The sequence below is a fragment of the Bubalus bubalis genome, chromosome 16, assembly GCF_019923935.1.
Source record: "Bubalus bubalis isolate 160015118507 breed Murrah chromosome 16, NDDB_SH_1, whole genome shotgun sequence".
In the NCBI taxonomy this organism is placed as follows: domain Eukaryota; kingdom Metazoa; phylum Chordata; class Mammalia; order Artiodactyla; family Bovidae; genus Bubalus; species Bubalus bubalis.
The window spans coordinates 53,706,148-53,731,135 of NC_059172.1; the positions used below are offsets into that span (position 1 = coordinate 53,706,148).

The following is a 24,988-nucleotide window of genomic DNA, read 5'->3' on the forward strand; positions in this document are numbered from 1 at the left end:
ATATAATATGGTATGTTATCCCCTTCATGTATTAACTCAATTCCTAAATCTCAAGTTACATTAAAAACTTAACATTAGATGAAATGACTTATGTTAATATTTATCATGACCTATGTTTTTAAAGGTTATCTGGTTAAATTTGAATCCTGAAATTCTAAGTTGGAGAACACAGATAACTTCTTTTCCAGAGAAGAGCTGGAAAGACAAACAGGACTTCAAAGGTTAACCTTCTTGTTTTACATGTATTCTAACAACTGTTAGAAGTTACAGTGCTGTTCAGCCCAGTGGGCTAATGGGTGTCTTGACATATGTCTCCCATGTAAGAAGTCGGAGAAGCTCATAATAAATACTAGCTAAATAGAACTTAGCTCAGAGGTTAAAACTACAATTTTTTGAAATTTGAATAAGAGGTAGAAATAATCTTAAATTTAAACAGATCATGATACTTCTGCATTTCTGAAGAACTGAGAAAAAATTTAATAGATACTGTCTTCTAAATACAGTAACAAAGTATACACAGTACTTGGACTTCAATTCTTGGAACAAGGTTCATTCACAACAGATCACTGAGAAATTATTGATAAGCAGATATGGCTCAGTGCCCCAAACTCTAATTCTTATACAAAATTATTTTCAAAGGAAAGAAGTGTCCCTTGGAACACTGTCACAAAAGCTTAATTCATCTAAATGAGATTCTTACTCAAAAAAGGGGATGCCAAATATCTCAAAGATGGGTTTTTATTTTTAAAAGAGCATGTTAGAAGTATAAAACTTTGCTAACAGAAAAGTAATATTTCCTATGAATCTTTGTTTTGCAGCTTTAATCGCTAACTTTGACAACATGCCAACTAAATTTCTTAAGCTGATCAGATCCTTACCAGCTTAGGCCCAGTTCCCCAGAGGACTCAACCAGAGCACTATCATCAACTTTTTGATATATAAAAATAAACAAGTACTTTGACGACACAACTCCAGAAAAGAAAAATCAGAACACAAAGAGAAAGTGGACTTGGATTTTTAATTTTTTTAAAGATTATCTCTCTATATATATATTAATAAAAAGTGCAAAGAATAGACCTTCATGTTTAAATTATATTCTAAAATAAAATATATATATTTCCATTAACTGCAGGAGACAACTGGCAAGTAAAGAGCCTGAGAGAGTCCAGTCCCTCTCCATCACTACAGTGGACACGTATTTGAAGGAAGCACCTATGAAAAATAGAGTGTTCACAACACACCTGGTAACACAGAGAGCTTCTGAGTGTTCTTGGAAGCAGTTGGTTTGCATTTGCAATCCAACATGAAATGAGGGGAAAAGTCAAATTCATCAGTGGAAAGGACGTTGCTTAGAACAATCTATTATTCTGTATTCTGTTTTATTTGCCCTGGAGCCTAGCACCTCCCATGGAGCAAGCCACCCTCAACACACGGGCTCCTAAAAGCTGTCACCTGCGTGCCTCAAATGGTGACATGTTACCGGTGTAACAAGTCTTCCCTGTTCATAACACTGCTGATTTAGCAACATAGCTAAAACATTTGGTTAGAATTGAACTTTCCTTTCTTTTTAAGGAAACAAACTTTTAAAACATAGCATCATAACATTTGGCTCTGTTACATACAGCTCATGTTTTGGGCTTATTTTCACCAAAAGGTCTTAAAGGAACAAGGGTTATATAATATCTGCTTTCTTAGGCATTTACAGTCATGGTGGCAATAGGTTACAGAAACAATAGAAACTTTCAATAAGGAAAAAAGATACATGACTCTGAACTTTTTTTTTTTTAACGCAATGTGGGATATTTCAACAATTCAAATTCAAAAATTTATTTCCACTGTGGTTTCAGCAGCTCCATGCCCACATGAAAAGGATGCCTCAGTATTGACTTGGTTTTCTTTTATTACTCCTTTCCTTTTTAACAACTGAAAAGAATTTCTATTTTAGAAAAGATATGTTCTATACACTGTGCCTGTAGCAACATTATCTGTAATACTGGCTATGACAGAATTTTGCTTCATAAATGTCAATGATATGCTCTCGCTGAATCTGGATGGAGTTAACATTAAAACACAGATAAGCTACAATCAATTATGCATAACTTGTTGACTCAAAAATCCATGGTCTCTCTTCTCCTTCTTTTTTGCCTGTTATAAAAATAATTTTGGTTACAAGTGTCTACACAGCACCAATTTTATTTCAAGAGCAGCATCTTTACTCGGCCACCCAAATAAGTCTACATGTATACATGCTCAAACAGCTTTTCTCATTTACTTCCGTTCTGTAACTCTAAAAGACTGATAATTGCATTAGATCTTGTCTCAATCAAAAATCATTTAGCAATTATTAGAACCATCAATTACAATGTCCCCCAAATACCCACGACCATTGAATTAAATGAGAAGTTCCCTTGACATGCAACTGTGTAATTGGAGAATTACGCCTGCAGCTGATGGGCACTGTGTTCTGTAATAGCAGAAGGAACAAGTCTCTAATAATAAAAAAGCATTTTCATAAAACTTTGTCATATATAAAATATCTTATTGTTACTATTTCACTGATGATTAAAGCGTAACACAGGTGTTCGCTCTGCTTTCTGCTGTGAGACAGTCGTGGGTCATACAACCTTAAAAAATAAGAGCTCATCTGTTTCCCAGGCTGACAAAAGCGACGGGCTCAATTACACTGTTTCTCTCTCATACTCATTTGCACTCACACGCACGTACACAAAGCACCCACAGTTTTAATTGTCATGACACGGTTGCCACACTTTTTCCCACCTCCAAAAATCTGTCAGGAAAATGTGATTGCAAAATAATTATTCTTGTCTATACCCCACCTGGATCTCCATTGTTCATTTTTATGATTTTGAAAGATAAAGTCTGCAGCAGCAGGAGAGCTGGCCTCATTCATCTTCCTAAACCCTTTGGTTTCCACCTTCAACATTACGGTGAATGTAGATTTGACTCAGCAAGCCTGGGTCAAAGGCTTTACAGATACTGAACCTGAAGTGCATTAAGAGAATAAACATCTGCTATTGTGGCCTAGGATGACTGAAAAAGTAGCAATAATAAACACAACTTTGTATCTGAGAAGGGTTTTACAAGAGTCATCTAAGAATTTCGTAAGAAATTAAGAGTTTGTAGAAGTGATGGAATCATGTAACAAAGGTCAAAAGGTCAAATGCAATCAGATAACAGTTACATTCTTTGAAAAATACTTCATGTGCACATTTTCTGCCCCAGTGGCACTAAGTCCTTCTCAAGTCTCCCATCAGTAAACACGGTGGATCCAGAAAAACATATATCAAAGGAAGAGACTACACTGATTAACAAAGGAACAGAAGAACAAACCAAAAGATGTCAGAGCAGGTAAGGACTACCTTTTAAAGGGAAGTGCTTTAAATATGATTGTGCAAAAAACATAACTTGGAGGCAAATCTGAAGTTTTGACACTTATACTTTACTCAGAGATTAGTCAGAGCTGTTCTCCTGTAGGGGCAACTAAGTTGAAACATAAAACAAAAAGAATTGTTTAATTATGACATCACAAAATCCCAGGGAAGAACTGGGAATCAAAGATCCCTTTGAAGAAAATTTCCCACTTTTTCTAATGCAAAGTGCGAGAGCAAAGACTTCAAATGATGCCAGGCAGGAAAGTCACGACACACTTTCTCCCATATCCCCTCTACGTGACTCCCTCACACATACCACCAAGAGTTTACTAGGTAACTCTTAGCTCTCCTGGCATGTATATCCATTGCACTATTGAATTCTTCATGAAGTCAGGCCTCCATTCCCAATAAAGTAATGAAAAAGATAGATATGAAAAAAATACATTCAAAAAGCAAAGAACTCTGGGATTTGACCTATCTCATGTCAGTAATGGGTGATCTACTGGGGGAGGAACATTAAGACCGGGACAGTCACACACAGAGCTCAGACTGCTCGTGCCTGCGCTTCCAGCAGCCCGTGTTCCCTCATGGACTCTTCTTCCAGACCCTAACAGAACTAAAGGTTCCAACTGAGTACCTGAGATCAGAACCAGGTTGAGAAATGCTTGAAACATGTGACATTATTTCAAAAGGGAGAAATGAAGAAAAAAACTTACCCAAGTTGAGAAATGAGAAGTTAGGTACGGACAGAATAAAACTATTGGGCAAATGTGCAGACACAAGTCAAAAGGAATAACTGAACTCAAGAAGGAAAGGAGAGAGGGAGGGGAAAATGGAAGAACTGAGAGAGAGACATGCCGGCCCTTCCTGGAAAGATTCCTCGTCTCCTGATTTAAGCGCAGATGCCCTTCTGGGGGGCGCACTGTTCACACCAGCGTCACAAGTGTACCTAAGTGGTCATGACAACCAAGCGGCACACAGATCCCCGTGAACATCGTTACGAGTCGGTGCTGCCCAGGCATCTCTCATGACGGTGGGCACAGGGACTGGGGATGTGGCCAATTCTGGTGGCAGAGCCGAAGGAATCGGTGGTAGAAAATACCAAAAACAGCCCCCTAACCCATTTTAGAGGGAAATATACAAAACCCCCCAAAACCTAAACAAAACAAAACTAAGCAAAACAACCTTCTCCCTCCTGAAGAAAACTTCACAGAACAAATGCCCTGCAAGTCCTAATGCGTGTGTTCTCACAAGGCTGGCAGAGATTATTTTGTCTTGGATTCCACAAAAATTTTGTCTCCATCCCTAATGCCAAAAGAATGCAAGGCTCGAGAGCTGTACTTCATTTCCTCTGGGCCAAAGGGTGCTTCATGGTCAAAATAGTAGAGAAGCATGTTGCTCGTGGGTAACTGAACTAGAGTTTTTAATTGTTTCTTTAGTTCTGCAACTGTTTGGTCCAGACGAATGCTCATCTCTTCCACCTGGTCGTTAAAGTGGACTTCTACTTTCGCACTGCTCTGGGGTCTCAGGTCCACTTCTGCCAAAGGCTCCAACTTCCCATATTTTGTAATGAGTTCATGATACCTAGAAGGGAAAAAACAGAAAACCAAAACAGTGATACCTAAGCCACCAGCGCAAGAACTACTGACTTCTTCAGAACTACAGGTAAACTACTGTTATTCTCAACATCTAATATCCTAGTCTAATATTATATCTGCTTACCTGCCTACCTATCTACTGTGAGTATGTGGAATCTGTGATCTGATATGGTTGTCTCCTTGAAATCTCAGTAAAACCCCATCCTTGCAGAGAGGGGGTTTCTTCTAAAGATGGCTATCATGCCTGCTGCTAATAATTATGGAAGAATAGGCTTAGAGAGGAGAGGAGAGGAGAACCTAATAATTATGAAAGAATAGGCTTAGAGAGGAGAGGAGAACCTAAAAAGGTAGACACTACAAAGGTTACAGACAGAAGTCCAGTCACTCTGTAGAACCCACTTGCTTTGGCATCATCATCAAGGTATGTAGATATCTAAGCCCGTGTTTTTTGGTAATAGCTGGAAAGATGGACATAGACCAGCAGTTTCTGACCCTATATAAGCCATAACTTACAAACAAAAACACTGTTGTAAAAAATAGTTGTATATTAGCTATTAACTCTGATTTTTCAGTGATGCTTTGTTTGACTGGTTCTGCCTAGCCTAGTTGACTGTAATATAAGGAGTTTGTGGAAGAATCAAGAATATGTTCTGGTAAAAAAAAAAAGTGGTAAATGAGGGATACAAGTTCCCTGATCAAGGCAGGAATTAAAGAGCCAAAGATACTAGGAGGAAAGTGAATTACGCAGGTGGGACCAGGGCCTAAGAGGACAAGTTTCCCATGTGAAAAATCTTGTCTCATCTGCCAGCTTTGGAGAATGTAGGTTTGATCTCCCTGTGGATGCTGAGCAGTTTTCTACAAACCAGAGAGGGAAAAAGTGCTGAAAAAGATCTGATATTAGCTTTACTATAACCAAGATATACTGAGGTTAATTCTGGATCAGAATACAGTGGTCATAAGCTTGCTACTCCCCCACGTTTTCCACCCTACTTTAGCTTTAACTCAGTTAAATCAGTGTTGTAACTAGGTTGGTAGAACACTGAAACTGCAGTAAGACCTCTGTGATCAGGGATGGAGGCAATCATTGCCATGAAGTGGCTGCTGCTGCTGCTTAGTCACTTCAGTTGTGTCCGACTCTGTGCAACCCCAGAGACGGCAGCCCACCAGGCTCCCCCGTCCCTGGGATTCTCCAGGCAAGAACACTGGAGTAGGTTGCCATTTCCTTCTCCAAAGCATGAAAGTGAAAAGTGAAAGTGAAGTCACTCAATCGAGTCTGACTCTTAGCGACCCCATGGACTGCAGCCTTCCAGGCTCCTCTGCCCATGGGGTTTTCCAGGCAGGAGTACTAGAGTGGGGGCCACTGCCTTCTCCGGGGACCAGGTAAAATAGCACTGGCCTTGGAGTCAGAAGATGTGATGTCAGAGTCTTGACTTACAATTAGTTGTGTGACTTACCAACTCACTCAATCCTTTCGTATCTCAGATTCCTCACTAGTAAAACTGGGATAATAAGTCTGTCCTTCCTACCTTATAAGACAGTTGTGAGGCTTATACAAAATAACAGATGAGTAAGAACTTGACCACCTCATGCGAAGAGTTGACTCATTGGAAAAGACCCTGATGCTGGGAGAGATTGGGAGCAGGAGAAGGGGACGACAGAGGATAAGACGGCTGGATGGCATCACTGACTCTATGGACATGAGTTTGAGTGAACTCTGGGAGTTGGTGATGGACAGGGAGGCCTGGTGTGTGCTGTGATTCATGGGGTCGCAAAGAGTTGGACACGACTGAGCGACTGAACTGAACTGAAGAACTTGTAAATTCTAAGTCCATATACAAATAAATATTAAGACTCCATTCCTGTTGTCTGGAACTTGTATTATTAAAACACACATATCCTTTAAAAAACATATGACTGAAATCTACTTAGGAAGGACTTCTTTGAAAAGATGGTGGTATGATGAAACACATTATGGAAATTTCTCCCAGATCTTGGACCCCAAATAATATTTTTAAGGGTAAAATATTACCCCAGCAACTAATACAGAAAAAGAGGGAACAGTCTCATTGAAGTAGCCCTTTAAAAGGAACCAAAAGCTTTGTGCTATGTGGTTTTGTTAATAAGCAAGGATCCTAATTCAGCCCCTAGAAGACATTATGGAGAAAGAAGGTAAGGAAACAAAACCCTTACCAAGGTCAGTACCTTTAGTGTACTGACCAATACTTTTAAATTTAGAGCAAATGGGGCTGAAGGAGAATGGAGTCAGCTGGGAGGAAGACTAAGGATATCCCTCAGGGATCAGAAGGCGCTACACCCCACTGCCAGTATGTCAGGATCTTAGCAAGGGGAAACAAAACAAAGCAAAATAGTCCACACGAACAAAAAGCAAAACTACCAGGACTTGAAATTTTCCAAGGCTCCAAATTAAAAAAGCAAAATGACTCAAAGTCCAAGGGTATCTTTCTGTTACCCAGTCTCCTAGCGTATGACTTCAAGTAAGTGAAACTAGGTTATGATAATTTAACAAAATCTTGGGAAAGATAGCAGAACCCAGGGGTCAAATAAAAGCTGAACCCAGTTCTACAGATGTTTTCCCTTCAGACTACAGGAAAGTAGATAGAATTGTAACACCCCAGACTCTCAGACTCTGTCCAGGAGAGACAAAAGAAACAGTGGTGAGGGGTCAGGAGTTTACTTAGACCATGTTTCAGTACAGACATGGTCTAGAGAGCGGGACTCACTTTTAAGCATAAGCAAGAAGATAAGACAGAGAGGCAACTAAGCACATACCACACAGCAAAAGGAATAAAAGAGAGAAACACGTAAGTGAAAGGCAGAGGAGAACTCGATCTCAAAGGAAACATCTCAATGAAATGAAAATGCCCCACAGATACTCTAAGGTGCAGAAATTAATAAGTGCATTAATATCATAAAACAGGAGCTCAAAGATAAAGGATAAGCAGCAGAATGAGATGAAAAGCAAGATTTCAGCATCAGTGAAAGAGACTGAGCAAAATAATACATTTCCTACCAAATAAATAAATTAGAAAGCATGACCCAGGAATATTATACCTCACCAAGTTTTGTTTTGTTTTTTTTCCCCAGAAATAAGCTTAACAAGCAAACTTAGGGAATATAGAACCCTCGAGTCTTTTTGAAAAAGAAAAACACTAGTCAACAGTGAGATTACAGAACTAGTGGTAAGCCATGAATCTATTTAAATATAAAACTAAAACTTAATATTATAGCTGTATAATCCTATACTTATTTGTACTTGACATTATAGTCAACTGAATTTATCTCAAGCATAAACATATTTGTACACAAAATTATGGCCCATGTCCAGAAATTAGCCTACTTGTTACAACCGGTCAAGTCTACCTACAAATTAAATGACCTATAAATTAGGACACTCTAAGGTCTTATAGTTTTCCCTAACTCAACACGTCCAAAGATAATTCATTGTTGCTCCCCAACCTTCTTCTCTTCTAGTCTTTCTTATCTCAGTAAATGGCACCAGAAACTATCTAATCATCCCAGCCAGAAACTGAACAGTCGTCCGGATTCCTTCCTATCTCTCTTCTCCACTTCTCCCACTCATCAATTGCTGTGTCATACTAATTCTATTCCTAAATATTTCATGAGTCTATCTGCATCTCTTTGCCCACTTTTCTTGTAAATTCAAGCCACTATCATTAATAACACAGATTGCCACAGCTTTCTTTGGATGCATAAGCTGGATGAGTCTCCTCAGTATTTGTTCCAACCTCATCCTAGAATGCCTTTCTATACTACAAAGATGAAAACTACATTTACCACCCTTCTTTTCAGGTGAGATTTAACTTTCATCAATCTCATTCAACAGCCCAGGGAGAGAGAGTGGCTCTAGCAGACATGGGTGGGAACAGCTTGGTTAGAGGCTTCCTAATATCAGATGGTGGTTCACATAGTGTGTTCCTGCAGTCAACTCCCCTGGCAGCAGCTTGCTGGTCTCCAGGTCACAGCCAAGGTGGTGTGATCCACCCCCAGGGACGGCAGCGTCCTGAGCAGCCCCTTAGCTGGTGCTAGTGGAGGACGCAGTGCCCTTGGTGGCCTAGTTCTGCAGTACCACTCTAGACAGAATCCCAGGGAGGCAGCCCTTCTTCAGATTCTATAACACCTTATTCCTTGTATCAAATCCCTTTCTTCTTAAAATTGCTCATGTGGCTCCTCTTACCTGAATCTCAAATGATATTCCTTTCAATGGTTTCCCAAGACCTTAGAGTAGCTCCCCAATTACTCTTGTCTATATTATAGCCAAAGTCATGGTTATAAAACACAAAGTTGAGCACAACATTCTTCTCTTAAAATCACATAAGACACAGAGAATAATGTCTTAAGTCTTTAATATGATTAAGATGGGCAGAATTTTGTCCATCCCCAATCATCTCCATTCCCTGGTGTTATTCTCAAGATTATATCATGCTATGTGGCATAGTTGATCCTAAAATAGGGAGATTAACTGGATACCTATGTGCACGCTCAGTCGCTTCAGTCGTGTCTGACTCTTCACAACCTTATGAACCATAGTCCACCACGCTCCTCTGTCCAAGGGATTCCCCAGGCAAGAATACTGGAGTGGGTTGCCATGCCTTCCTCCAGGGGAATCTTCCCAACCCAGGGATTGAACCCATGTCTCTTAGGTCTCATGCACTGGCAGGTGGATTCTTTACTACTAGTGCCACCTGGGAAGCCCATTAACTGAGTGGGGCCTAATCTAATCATCAGATCAGATCAGTCACTCAGTCGTGTCCGACTCTTTGAGACCCCATGAATCGCAGCATGCCAGGCCTCCCTGTCCATCACCAACTCCCGGAGTTCACTCAGACTCACGTCCATTGAGTCAGTGATGCCATCCAGCCATCTCATCCTCTGTCGTCCTCTTCTCCTCCTTCCCCCAGTCCCTCCTAGCATCAGAGTCTTTTCCTGTGAGTCAACTCTTCGCATGAGGTGGCCAAAGTACTGGAGTTTCAGCTTTAGCATCATTCCTTCCAAAGAGATCCCAGGGCTGATCTCCTTCAGAATGGACTGGTTGGATCTCCTTGCAGTCCAAGGGACTCTCAAGAGTCTTCTCCAACACCACAGTTCAAAAGCATCAAGCAAAGAAACTTCTCCAGCTAACAATAGAAGAGGAAGTGAGGGAGATTCCAAGCATAAGAAGGACGTGACATGACATGCCTGACATGACCTGGCTTGCCGATGAAGGGAGGCACACGGAAAGCATGAGAAGAAACAGAATTAAGCTGCCATCCTGAACAAGCCTGAAAGGTGATGCTTCTCCAGAACCTCCAATAAGGAACACAGCCCTGTTGCCTGACTCCTTGATTTTGGCCTTGTGAGACCCTAAGCAGAGAACCCAGTTAAACCATCCTGTGCTCACACTTTTGACCCATAAAAACTGTTAACATAATAAGCAGACATTGTTTTAAGCCACTAAGTTTACAGCAATTAGTTATAGCAGCAACAGAAAACTAATACATTGATTATAAAAGTGTCTTCATGATTTCATTCCCATGTAACTTTCCAAACTTATTTTGTGTCATCAATATAACCACATCCTATACCTATTTTTCACTTATTTAATCTTAAAATCAAGGTTTATTTATTGATTTTGAGGTAATGTCAGCAGAGTTTTGTATATAGATGAAAGCCTGGATATGGACTATAACAAATACTGACTCTTTATGCTATAAAAATGAAGAAAAAATATTAAAGTTGTGACTCATGATAACTCACTACATATACTGAATATGTAACCCTAAAAGTTACATAAGTGAAAATCATGATTTTAAGATAATATGTTTATCCCCAAATATCTTTATTTTGGATTATTGTTTAGCAAGGCAAATCAGTAGATACAAAAAATCATGATTTTACAAAATGCCCAGTAAATTTTAGAAACCAATTTCTTAGTCCACCAGCTTAGAAATTTTATTCATTATTCAAAAGTTCATCTAAACAATGTCTGAACCATACCTGCATATTCTGTATTATCTGAGCTTTTCTTCGCATCATCAGCCCCAAAGCTATAGCCATAAGAGGTGAATGGCTTTTTTCTTCTCAAAGCTGTATGATTTCTGATGATTAACTAGTCTTCAAAATGAATGATCTCAATTTATAGTCTACCAATCAGTACTTCTATCTGGCTATTTAAAAGTATTTAATATTTGTGAGTCTCACTTCTGAAGTGGGCAAAATGCTATAGGCCTACCTTGGAAGATACTACTGACAAGGATATACTGTAATAAGCAAATGCTAAAATGTAATATATACTGTGTTTGTGTTCAGTAGTTCTGAATACCATTCCCCCATGACCTTCCAACAGAAAATGACCAATCACAAGAGAAACAAAATTTACCACACACAGCATAAAGGCCAGCATGACCACATGGGTAACTGAAAATGATAAATGGAAACCAAATGCTCGCTGCAACCTTGTGAAGAACACTACCCACAGACAAACTGGCATCGTGCTTTTTTCCTCCTTCTTATTAAATAAAAACACCCATAGAGAGAAAAGCTTCTTTCAACTTTAAGAGTCTTTGAATGGTGAGGAGTTAGAAATTAGTTACTTGTAAAGTGGGTTGTGGGTGGCACTAACAAAGGGGGGACTGGAGAATGAAGCCACGCTTAGTGGAGCTGGGGTTGGGCACTCCACTCCCAGTGTGCATAAACAGGCCCTCACACATGAGGGGCTCCTGGTCCATGGCACACCTGCCTAATGGGACAGACACATGCGCATATTTTAGTAGCATGATGGTCAGGTTGGGAGAGGTATGTCCCTTTCTCCTTACTGCCTATTTTCACTCTTGATTCCTAAGATAGCTAGGAACATTTCCTCAATTACAATTCAGTCACTGGTCCAAGAAGCTAGAATAAAGACCTGGCACACTACTTGAAAAAGACTGTAGGTTTCTACCATAAATCTTAGTCTGAGGGTGAATTTATGAAAAAACCTAATCCCTAAAGATGAACAGAGACAAAGGTTACCTTGCAGTCTTATAAACTATCCTAAGCAATATGAACATAATATTTTATATAATTTTTAGGAGCATGGAAGACTAAAGGAGGCCTAGAAGCAAAGGTTTTAAGCTGGCAGAAAGCTCCCACATTTGGACCTCATGTCTCCAAATCCATAAAAACGGCAGCTCACAATCTCAAGGAGCATCCTAGAGAAAAATGATGAGTCTTACATAAAATGCAAGTGTATTACCACAATGGCATTATGGGTATCCCAGAAGTGTTCCATCTCTCCCTTATAACTATCTGGAGGTGTGCTCACAGGGGCCTATCCAGTAGTGTTAAGCTAACAATTCTACTACTCTATTGAGTCTCAAAAGCAGACTCATGGAATCAACTAGAGTATTTATTCTAAATAAAGCTATTTTACTTCAAAATAAGGTCTTCTCTTGTGGCTCAGCTGGTAAAGAGTCCATCTGCAATGCAGGAGACCTGGGTTCAATCCCTGGGTTGGGAAGATCCCCTGGAGAAGGGAAAGCCTACGCACTCCAGTATTCTAGCCTAGAGAATTCCATAGACTGTATACTCCATGGGGTTGCAAAGAGTTGGACATGACTGAGTGACTTTCACTTTCACTTCAAAATAAATCCCCTGGACTGTAAGGAGATCAAACCAGTCCATCCTAAAGGAAATCAGTCCTGAATATTCATTGGAAGGACTGATGCTGAAACTCCAATATTTTGGCCACCTGATGTGAAGAACTGACTTCTTAGAAAAGACCCTGATGCTGGGAAAGATTGAAGGCAGGAGGAGAAGGGAACAACAGAGGATGAGATGGTCGGATGGCATCACCAACTCGATGGACATGAGATTGAGCAAGCCCTGGGAGTTGGTGATGGACAGGGAAGTCTGGCGTGCTGCAGTCCATGGGGTCACAAGGAGTCAGACACGACTGAGCACACACACACACACGCATATCATGGCATATCAAGGATTGCCATAGCAGTCTGCACCTGGGATTTTGCCCTCTACTTAAACAGTTTCCTCAAAGTCACCAACATCTTTAAAACAAATAAAACATCACATTTCAGAAGCAGAAAAGATCGCAGAGATCATCTACTACATACTTCACAGATAAGTAATTGAATTGAGGGCCAGTTTGCTATGGAAGAATGAAAGGTAGAAAGTAGAATTTGGGTCTTGTTCTCAGACCATCATTCTTTCTCAGTTATCACCATCTTAATGGTTTGCTGCAATAATGAATACTGCTCTAGAAATTCTCTTCTCCTTTTACATTACATTGCAATTTCTTTTTACAGGTTTTCTTTTTACCATCTACACTTGGGTAGTACTCAAAATTCACTCCCAGATTCTCATCCCTTTGCTGTCTGTGATCTTCCACCATGGAGCTCATTCTCTCACTTAAATGAGGCCACAGATGCTTCCCACTTGTCTTCCTCAAGCTTCTGTATTTCACCTACATCCAGAATTACTTATTCTCATCATTGACACAGAGCAAAGTGTCTGGAACTGAACTTAGTATTTTTCATATAGTTTTCCATAAAGACTTAGAAATTTGTTTCAATTTACTATTTCTTAAATTCAAGTACTGACAAAGTTGCCTAGTAAATGGACAGACACCTAGTCATAAATAGAATACTATATAGCAGATAAGTAATTATTTGATATACACTTATCAATATGATTAAAACCCTGAACAAAATGGCTCCATAAATTCACATTTTAACGTATTTCTGCTCCAAAAGCAGAATAAAATGGATAAAATATGAAAGAGTTGAATTGCAAGAACACATGGCCCAGTCTCAAAAATAAGAGACATCTCCATGGATCAGAAACTGCACAGAAATACAAAGCATACAACTGAAACTATAGGACCACTGGACTCCAAGTTCAAAGCAGGTAGTAGCAGTCAGGAGTTAAATTCCTGTTAAGCAAAGGTGGTTAAAAGTACCCCACAGGGGCTATAGGAACTCAAGCCGGGATCACTGCCTGAAGTATCAATAGAGTTAGGGTAATGTGAGGTTGGGCATGAAATAAGGAGCAAAAAACTGCTGCAGATCCACTTCCTCAGGCTACCTCTTTTGACCAATGGGTCTAGGTAAAGGAAGTAAAAAGATAACTCTTCCAAAAGGAACTGAATCAAATCACCTACTGCTAGGGGTTTCCCAGGTGGCACAGTGGTAAAGAATCTGCCTTCCAATGTAAGAGACATAAGAGATGTGGGTTTGATCCCTGGGTCAGGAAGTCCCCTGGAGTAGGAAATGGCAACCCACTCCAATATTCTTGCCTGGAAAATTCCAGACAGAGGAGCCTGGCGGGCCATAGTCCATGGAGTTAAAAAGAGATGGACATGACTGAGCAACTGAGAAGATACACGCACACCTCCTGCTTAGATGACTAGATGTACACTAACTCAGTAATTAGTGGGATAGGGTCTCCAAAATCCATTGTGAGAGCTGGTTCTAGATCAAGAATCTAGGGAGCCAGTTAGAGACAACTGCAAAAACCATTACAAAGGGAGAGGTAAGCTCAAAAGATATATATAAATAACAATATATATATATAAGTAGCAATCCTCAACGTGTATATATCTAACAAGAGAGCTTCAAGATAATGAAACAAAAACTGGTAGAACTGGAAGCTGAAATAGACAAATCCATAGTTACAATTAGAGACTTTAGCACTCCTTTCTCAGTAATTAACAGAATAAGAATACAGAAAACTGTGAGCAATATAAAGACCTGGCCAACACTACAAACTTGACCGACATTTTTAATACACATTTTCTAGCAACATCAGAAAACATGTTTTTTACCTAGTGCATATGGAACTTTGTCCAAAACAGACCATATTCTAGGCCCCAAATATACCTTTATTAGGTTTAAAATAATTGAAATAATACAAGATATGTTATCTGACTGTAATAAACTTAATTATAAATCATTAACAGAAATATAACTGGAAAATCCCCAAGAATTTTGAAAATACACAACACACATGTAAATAACTCATGGATCAAATATAAAGTCACAAGAAAAATTAGAAAATTTTCTAAACTCAATAAAAATACAATATATCAAAAAGTATAGAATGTAGCTAAAGCAGTTGATTAAAGAGAAATTTATAGAATTAAATGTTTACAAAGAAAAGGGGTCTCAAATCAATAATCTAAGCTTCCACCTTAAGAAAATAGAAAAAGATGAGCAAACTAAACTCAAACCAAGAAGAAGGAAGAAACTAATAAAGATATGAGAGGAAAATAAGTGAAATAGTAAGCAGAAAACCAAGAGAAAACCCATAAAACTCAAAGCTGGTCCTTAAGGTTAGTGAACTTGATAAGCTTCTAGCCAGACTGATCAAGAAAAGAAGATACTAATATCAGGATTAAATGAGGAGACATCACTCTAAAACATCAAAGTTTATAATAAATGAATATTATGAACAACTTTATGCTAATAAATTCAATACCTAAGATAAAATGAATTCCTTCAAAGACACAAACTATCAAAGCTCATTCAAGAAGGAACAACTTGAATCAAGCTATATCTATTAAATAAATTTAATCATAGTTAAAATCTACAGTAAATATCAGGCACAGATGGCCTCACTGACAAATTCTACAAAATACTTAAGAAATAAATAATATTCTACACAAACTCTTTCAGAAAAGGGAAGAAGAAAGAACACTCACAAACTCATTTTATGAGGCCAGCACTATCCTAAAATTCTAGTATTAAACCAAGACAAAGACATTAAGAAAAAGAAAATTACAGATTTATAAAAACAATCCTCATGAATATAGACACAAAGATTCTCAACAAAACATCAGCAAGATAAACCTTCCAATACATAAAAAGATTAACATTATAGTATAGCCAAGTGAGATTTATTCTGGGAATTTAAGGCTGGTTAAACATTAAAAAAAAAAAAAAAAACAGTTAATATAATTCACTGTAATGGCACACTAAATTTAAAAAACTACATGAGTTTCTTAAGAGATGCAGAAAAAGAGGGAAAAAAGAAAAATAAAAGAGAAGTATAAGTCATATAGATTGGAAAAGAAGATATACACTGTGCCTTGTCATATACAACACGACTGCCTACAATGAACTTACCAAAGAACTACTAGAGGCAATAAATCTACCAAGGTTGCAAGATACAAGGTCAATATACAAAAACTAATTGTATTTCTATCCTAGCAATGAACAGTTGAAAACTGAAATTAAAAATAGTACTATTTATAATAGGGCTTAGATACATGAAATCCTTAAGTAAAAATGTAATAAAATATGGGCAGGATTTATGGGCAAACTATGAAACACCAATTACTTAAAGAAATCATAGGAAACTTAAAGAAATGGAGAGATACATTGGTTCATGGACAGGAAGGCTCAATATTATTAAGATGTCAATTCTACCCAAATTGTTCTACAGATTCAACAAAATCTCAAGCAAAATCCCAGCAGGAATTTTTTTTCTAAAATTCAATAACTTGTCCTAATATTTATATGTAAAGGCAAAGGAATTAGAACAGCCAAAATAACTTTGAAAAGAAAATCAAAGTTGAAATACATACTGCCTGGATTTCAAGACTTATTTTAAAGCTACAGTAATCAAGACAGCATAATACCGGCAAAAGGACAGACACATAGACCAGTGGAAAACAAGAGAGAATCCAGAAACAGAGTCTACCTATACAGTTAATTGCTTTTTCAACAAAGGTATAAACTTAGTTAAATAGTAAAAAGATAGTCTTATCAATGAATACAACGAAACAATGACATTCATATTTTCAAATTAAAACAAAACAAAAAATTAATCTATATCCTAGATCATATACAAAAATTAACTCAAATGAATCAATGTGCTTAAATGTAAAACCTAAAACTATAAAATGCCTAGAAAACATAAGAAATCTCTGTGATCTAAGATTTGATATAACACCAAAAGCATAATCCATAAAAGAAAAAAAATCAGTAAGTTGAATGCCACCAAAATTTAAAATGCCTGCTATTTGAAAATAACTGATAAAAAATAAAATAACAAGCCAGCCTGAGAGAAAATGTTTACCAAACAATTGTCTGATAAGGGATATAAATATATATATATATGGAGCATATAAGTAACTCTCAGAATTCAATAATAAGAAAAGAACCCAGTACAAAAATGGGCAAAAGATTTTAACATATATTTCACCAAAGAAGGCATCTGGGTAGCAAATAAGCACATGAGAAGATGCTCTATACAGTTAGTCACTAGGTACATACAAATTAAAACCACTATGTATCTATTAGAATGGCTAAAATTAAAGACAGAAACAAGAAAACTGAAAATACCATGGTGGTGAGGATTTGAAGCAACAGAATTCTCATGTTGCTGATGGGAAAGCAAAATGGTACAGTCACTCTGGAAAACAGCTTGACAAGTTAAACATATACTTCCCACATGACTCAGCAATTCCACTTCTCTGTATTTACTGAAGAGAAATAAGAATTTATGTTCACACACAAACCTGTGAGTGGTTATAATAGCTTTCTTAATAAATTGCCCAAAAGGGTAAACAACCAGAATGTACTTCAGCTGATAAATGTCTAAATAAACCATGTCCTACTGAACAGTAAAAAGGATCTAACTAGTGATACACACAAGATGAATCTCAAATGCATTATGCTAAATAAAAGAAACCAGATTCAAAAAGCTACCTACATCTCCTTTTAGAAAAGGATAGAGTTACTAGATAGAAAATCAACAAGAACAGAGATATGAACAAAACAATCAACAGTGTCTAACTGACACACATTGAACACTCCACTTTACAAGAGCAGAATACACAATTTTCAAGCACCCATGGAATAATCACCAAGGTGGGCATAAAATACACTTTAGCAAATTTAAAAGAATTGATATTATACAAAGTATATTTTCTGACCATAATGGAACAAAAGTAGAAATCAATATCGGAAAGATAAGAGGAAAAGTCCTAAACACTTGGAAATTAAACTTCTAAATAAACCATGAGTCAAAGAGGAAGACTCAAATAAAATAATAATTTTTAAAAACAAAACTGAATGGAAATTGAAATATAACACATTAAAACACGTGGGATGCCCGCAGTGCAGACAGTGACATTTATAGCACTTAAATGTTTACTAGAAAGTCCTCAAATTAAGAATCTATATTCCTACGTCAAAAACTAGGAAAAGAGCAAATCAAGCAAAAGGAAGGAAATAATCAGAAATCAATGGTTTTTTTTTAAAGGAAAACACTGAAAACTACAAAACATTATTGAAATAAATTAATGAGGACATAAATAAGCAGAAAGATGATCCATGTTCATGGACTGAAATACTTCATATTATTAAAATGTACAGTTATGTAAAGTTTAAAAATAAAATTAAAAAAAAAAATAAATAAATAAAATGTCCACATTTAATACAATCTACAGATTCAACACAATTCCTATCACTATCTCAATAGCATTTTTTTTTCATATACAGGAAAAATAATCCTCAAATTTATACGGAATCTCAAAGGATCCTGATTAGCCAAAAAAATGTGGAAGGGAAGAATAAAATTAGAGGACTCACATTTTCCTTATTTCAAAACATATTATTAAGCTACTGTAATCAAAATAGCACGGGACTGGCATAAAGACAGACATATAGGCCAATGGAAGAGAACAGAGAGGGCAACAATAAAACTCACATACATGGTCAAATGACCCATAAAGGTTTGAAGACCACCCAACAGTGAAAAGACAGTTTCTTCAACAAATGGTGCTGGGAAAATTGGGAAAAGAAAGTAGACTCTTACCTTCATCAAATACATAAATGAACTCAAAATGTATTAAAGACCTAAATGTAACATCTAAAACTATAAAATTCATAGAAGAAAATATAAGGGGAAGCTTCATGACACTGTATTTGGCAATGATTTCTTAGATACTGGGGCTTCCCTGGTGGCTAAGAGGGTAAAAGCATCTGTCTACAATCCTGGAGACCCGGGTTTGATCCCTGGATCGGGAAGATCCCTTGGAGAAGGAAACAACAACCCACTCTAGTCCTCTTGCCTGAAAATCCCATGCCCCAGTCCATGGGGTCACAAAGAGTCAGACACGACTGAGTGACTTCACTTCTTCACTTCACTTCACACCAAAACCAGAGACAACAAAAGCAAAAATAGACTTATGAGACTACATTAGACCTAAAAAACTTTTGTACATCAAAGCATACAATTAACAGAGCTAAAAGGCAAATTACCAAATGGGAGAAAATACCTGCAAATCACATATCTGATAAGGGGTTAATATCCAAAATGTATAAAGATATCCTACAACTCAACAACAAAAAATATAAAAACAGATTTAAAAAGATTCTCTGAATTAAATGGAAAGACATCTTATATTCACAGATAAGATGTAACAGCATCAAGATGTCAATTCTCCCAAATTAGTCAATGAATTCAATGTAATTGGAATCCAAATTATAGCAGGATTTTTGTGAAACCTGATAAGCCAATCCTAAAATTATAGGGAAAAGGATCTAAAACATCTAATCTGAATTAGATTCAGTTAACCTGAATCTAGAAAAAGAACAATTAGGTGAGGAAACATATTCTTCCTGGGAATTCAGACTTACTATAATTTAACAATGTAATACAGCAATTTTGTAATGGTACAGGAATGGACTATACATCAATGGAATAGAACAGGACTCTGACAAAGAATCATGAATATACATAAAAAACTAGATATATAACTGAACTGGTATTACAGATCAATGGTGAATACCAATTATTATTGTGGAGGAAAAAAACAGTCTTAGATTGCTATTAGAGACTAAACACAAAAATAGATTCCAGACAAATCAAAGCCATAAATGTGAAAGCACTTTTAGAAAAAAGCCCACAAGATTATATTCAGTGATCTTTGGAAAAGAAATGATTTCTTGACCAAGATGGAGTAAGAATAAAGCACAGAGGGACTTCCCTAGCAGTCCAGTGGTTTAGGGCTCCATGCTTCCACTGCACGGCTGTGGGTTTTGATCCCTGGTCGGGGAACTAAGATCCCACACACTGTACAGTGTGGCCAAAAATTAAAAAAAAAAAAAACAAAAAAAAACACTGTAGAACAAAGGACTGATACACATTATAGTAAATTTTTAAAACTTCTTTTCAACAAAATACAAAGTGAAAATATCAGATTGAAAAGCTACACAAGAAAAAACTGCAGTGTATATTGACAAAAGTATAAGAAGATCCCACTTTATACTTTAATAGATATATAAAATATAATAGGTAGACATCAACTATATACATCAAATTCTTGTCAGTGGTTGGTTACTTTTTGGAGTAAGAAATAGGACTAAGAACAGAGACAAAAAAGTACTCCAGTTTTATCTGTAATATTATCTATTTCAATGAAAAAATAAACAAGTAAAATACTAAAAATCATCAGTCCTGAACCATGTGAACATGAGTATTTATATATTATTCTCAGTATTTTATTTTAATTCTAAAAAAGCAAACAAAAACAATAAAAGATAAAACTGGCCCCATGCCCTGGCCAAAACAAAAAGTTTAGACAACAAAGAAAATTTCCCCCAAGACCATGATTTGGGAGGGCTGGTTCTCATTCTTTCTTTCCTTTGCAGCTATGTTCAAATTCTCATATACTAACTCTAATCAAGATTAGGAAGGCAGCCTATCTTCTGCTGGGCTGGGAAAGTGGAAAGAAGTCACAATCAAGTCCAAGGTAATTGGAATGACAAAAGCGGTAAGCAACAGGGAGAGCTAACATTTCAGAGGCTCTCCATGGCGCGCCAAGCAGAAAGCCCCTTTTGTTTCTCATCAGACTTGCAGCTGAATGTGAGGAGTGCTGTGTCACGGCCCTTGTCAGAGGATGATGGAGGCTGGCAGTATGGAGAAGCCCAGGAGACTCTGTCCAACGGAGGAATGTTCCCTCACAACAGCAGGTCCTCTGTCTGGAAGGGATATGAGGGAACAACCAGGCACACTAGGATTTCTCCAGCACCCAGGGCAAAATAAGCCTTCATTGAGGTGGGGTCCAAATACAGCCTGCTGCCCTGCTCTCACAGTAACATGAAGATACAATCAGCTCCATTTAGAAAAGCCATTAGTCTTAAGCAGGAAAAAACATGCTCTCCATATTTTAAAAAGCTGGTTACCACTAATGACAATCCAATAAACATTTGAGGAATGCCTACTACAATTCCTGACATCATAAATAAGGATTTCCCAGGGGACAGTTTAGGGACTCCTTGGGACAAACATAAAGTGAGATACCAAAAGAGGATAAAAGCAAAAAGAAAAGCCTTTAAGAAAACTTTATTTCTCGCACTGCCACTCTGTCTCTGACTACAGCATTTCTTCCCATCAAATAACTGCTCACTGGAGCTATGCCTCTCATAACTCCCTTTTATGAAAAACAAAATTCTAAAGTCTAAAAAAAGACACCCTAAATCAATGCATTTACTTTCCCTGTCTTTAAAAATAAATAGAAACCATTGGACCACCCCCCCCAAAAGATACATGATATGTTGATTTCTAAAAGAAAAGTTACCATGGTTTTTCTTTTTCTGTTTCTCTTTAAAACTAAACACAGGGGAGCGGTATATTAGTTAAGTAGGAAATAAGTAACTTAAATTCAATCTCTCAGGAAATTAAGAGATAAAGAAAACATGAAACAAAGGAAAAACTGATAAATACAGGCAATGTAGAGAGATGTCTGATAAACGGAAAGGCAAAAAATAATAAATAGGTACATTTTAACATGCGCCAGATTCATAAATGTGGAGTTTTTTCTCTCTAAATGGTACTTTTATACCCCTAGAGAAATCAGACCTATAAATACCAGAAAACACATAGAATTTCACGAGGTATTTTCTAAAAATGGCTTCAAATTATACAGTGAAATTCAGTCCTAATATGTACCTCTGTAAAGAGAAATAAAGGACCACTGATACACAAATCCTCCTTTACTCAAGTCTCAGTTATTAACTAGGTCTCTGGGTCTCTCTCAGCCTCTCCTTCTAAAAACAAACCTAAATCTGCCCACATAACTTTCCCACTTGAAGCCTTTCAATGATTTCCACATGGCCTACAAGAAAAAGTCCTAGTCTACTGGCATGGCCGAAGAATTGATGCTTTTGAACTGTGGTGCTGGAAAAGACTCTTGCGAGTCCCTTGGACTGCAAGATCCAACCAGTCCATCCTAAAGGAGACCAGTCCTGGGTGTTTATTGGAAGGACTGATGCTGAGGCTGAAACTCCAATACTTTGGCCACCTCACACAAAGAGTTGACTCATTGGAAAAGACCCTGATGCTGGGAGGGATTGGGGCCAGGAGGAGAAGGGGACGACAGAGGATGAGATGGCTGGATGGAGTCACTGACTCGATGCACATGAGTTTGGGTGAACTCCGGGAGTTGGTGATGGACAGGGAGGCCTGATGTGCTGCGATTCATGGAGTCGCAAAGAGTCGGACACGACTGAGCAACTGAACTGAACTGAACTGAACTGGCATGGCACACCAAGGTCTTAAATGGCCTGCTCTGGTTTCTACCTTCCTCCCCTGTGTTATCTGCCACGACTTCCCATTTAATTGCTCATCATTAAGTCATACTGGAACTAAAGACTTATTTCATACCTCTGTGCCTTAACTTCCCACAAACTCCCTTCTGTCTGGAATATTCTCCCCCTCATCTTCACCAGATTAACTCAGTAATAAGAAATGTAGGTTGCTGCTGATGCTAAGTCACTTCAGTCGTGTCCAACTCTGTGCGACCCCATAGAGAGCAGCCCACCAGGCTCCCCCATCCCTAGGATTCTCCAGGCAAGAACACTGGAGTGGGTTGCCATTTCCTTCTCCAATGCATGAAAGTGAAAAGTAAAAATGAAGTCGCTGAGTCGTGCCCGACTCTTACCAACCCCATGGACTGCAGCCTACCAGGCTCCTCCGTCCATGGGATTTTCAGGGAAGAGTACTGGAGTGGGTTGCCATTGCCTTCTCCAAAGACATGTAGGTTAGGTGTTGATAAATACAAATAATGGTAGGTTAAGAGAATGACAGGAGACAGAGGTGTGCTGTTTCAGCTAGCTTGGCCAGGAAGGGAGTCTCTGATGAGGTATCAGAGAGCCCAGCAGTTGCTGCGGCACATTCTGAACAGGGGAAACGATGCAAAGGCCTGAGGCGGAGTGTGCTTGGTGTTTGATGAACGGCAAGGATTTTTTTCCCCATGTATTTGAGTTCTTATAAACTGGCTGCCATGTGGAGAACTGGGCTTCCCTGGTGGCTCATTGGTAAAGAATCTGCCTGCAATGCAGAAGACCTGGGTTCGAACCCTGAGTTGGGAAGATCCCCTGGAGGAAGACATGGCAACCCACTCCAGTATTCTTGCCTGGAGAATCCCCATGGACAAAGGAGCCTGGCGGGCTACAGTTCATGGGGTCACAAAGAGTTGGACATAAATCTCCAAGAATGGAGAGATGGAGAGACTAAGCACAGCATGTGGAGAATATGGGGCAAGGGTGGATATAGGGAGGCCAATTGTAATAGGAAAGAACAAATCTGACTCCATATTAGATCTATTTTACTTAACCTCTGTCTTCTATTGCTTTGCTTCAAGTTAAGAATGTTGCCTATAGCCTGAAATACAATACAGGTTAGCCCATTCTCATGACTCTGACCTTTAAAAGTGCAACACTTTTCATTGGATAAGATATGAGATATAAAAAGCTGCAGGATAGAGAATAGCACTTCTCTCCTTGGAGGTTTACAGGGACATCAGTGACCTGACCTACTCAGACAGCTAAGAAAGGATTACCACGGCAAGAAGTTTGCAAAAACAAACCAAATTCCCTCCCCTTTTAATATAAAAGAAGTCTGAATTCTAACTCAAGTAAGATGATTCTTTGGGATGCTAATCCACCATCTTCTCAATCTTCTGGCCTTCAAAATAAAGTCGCTCTTCCTTGTCCTAACAACTTGTCTCTTGATTTATTGGCCTGCTGTGCAGTAAACAGTGCACACTTAAGAGCTGGTAACACAATTGGAAGGCTACTATAATAATACAGGTAAGAGATGAGGAAGGCTTGAACTAAAATGATGCTAAGAAGTATTAAGATTCTATATATTTTTGAAAGCAGAATTGAAAAAAACAAAATGGACTAGTTGTGGGGTATAGGAGAAAGAGATCAGGGATGGTGCCCAACTCTTAATCTTGAGCAAATGGAAGAATGAAGAGATGGAGGAAAATGTGCACAGCAGCAGATAAAGCAGGGAAGGCGAGGGGCCAAGGAAAGGTAAAGAAGGGACCAAAAGTTAGATTTTGGACACATTAGGGTTAAACATCAGATAGAGATGTCAGGTAGATATCTGGAAATATTAGTTTGGAATTTAGGGGCAGATAGATCAGAGCTGAATAAATTTGGCAATTATTTGCAATTAAAAGATGTGGAAAGCCACAGGACTAGATAAAAGTACCTATGGGATGAGTACAGAAGAGAAGAGATGCAAAGATGAAATCCTGAGATAACTGGATTTTTAGAAGTTGGGAACATGAGGCGCCTCCAGCAGAGGAAATGTATCTCTAGCTTAGTCCAGATGGCAACCTTCTTAAGAATAGATACTACTATTTTGTCTTATCTGCAGCTTCTGGCTCAATGCCTCTTAGTTCATAGTAGATATTCAGTAAATAAATTAAACTGCCCTTTGAAACCCATCTAGAATCTAGAGTTATTTCCTAGAAGGTCTCCTGGTAAAATATGAGAGTCCAACAACTGAAATATGACCAACCCAGTGAGGATATCTTTTCAACCACTGGCAGCACCCACTGAACTGATTCTGAAATAGCACACCACTGCCATACAAGCCATGGAGAGACTAGGCAGAAATGAAGACTCCAAAAGAAACTCTATTGATTGGAAAAGCAAACACTATGATGTTTAAAGACCAAGAATC

The 24,988-nt window shown here is 38.2% G+C and overlaps 1 protein-coding gene across 4 annotated transcripts in view; it reads right to left on the minus strand.

The window, feature by feature from the left end:
• Positions 1-999: 999 nt before the first annotated feature.
• The window catches only part of TBCEL (tubulin folding cofactor E like), a 65,019-nt gene continuing 41,030 nt past the window's right edge, over positions 1,000-24,988 (minus strand). For all 4 annotated transcript variants that reach the window (XM_025266748.3, XM_025266747.3, XM_006044889.4 and 1 more), the window contains one exon: positions 1,000-4,976. In XM_025266748.3, coding sequence (XP_025122533.1) covers positions 4,658-4,976 — 319 coding nt within the window. In that variant the 3' untranslated portion in view covers positions 1,000-4,657. The remainder of the gene's footprint in view (positions 4,977-24,988) is intronic.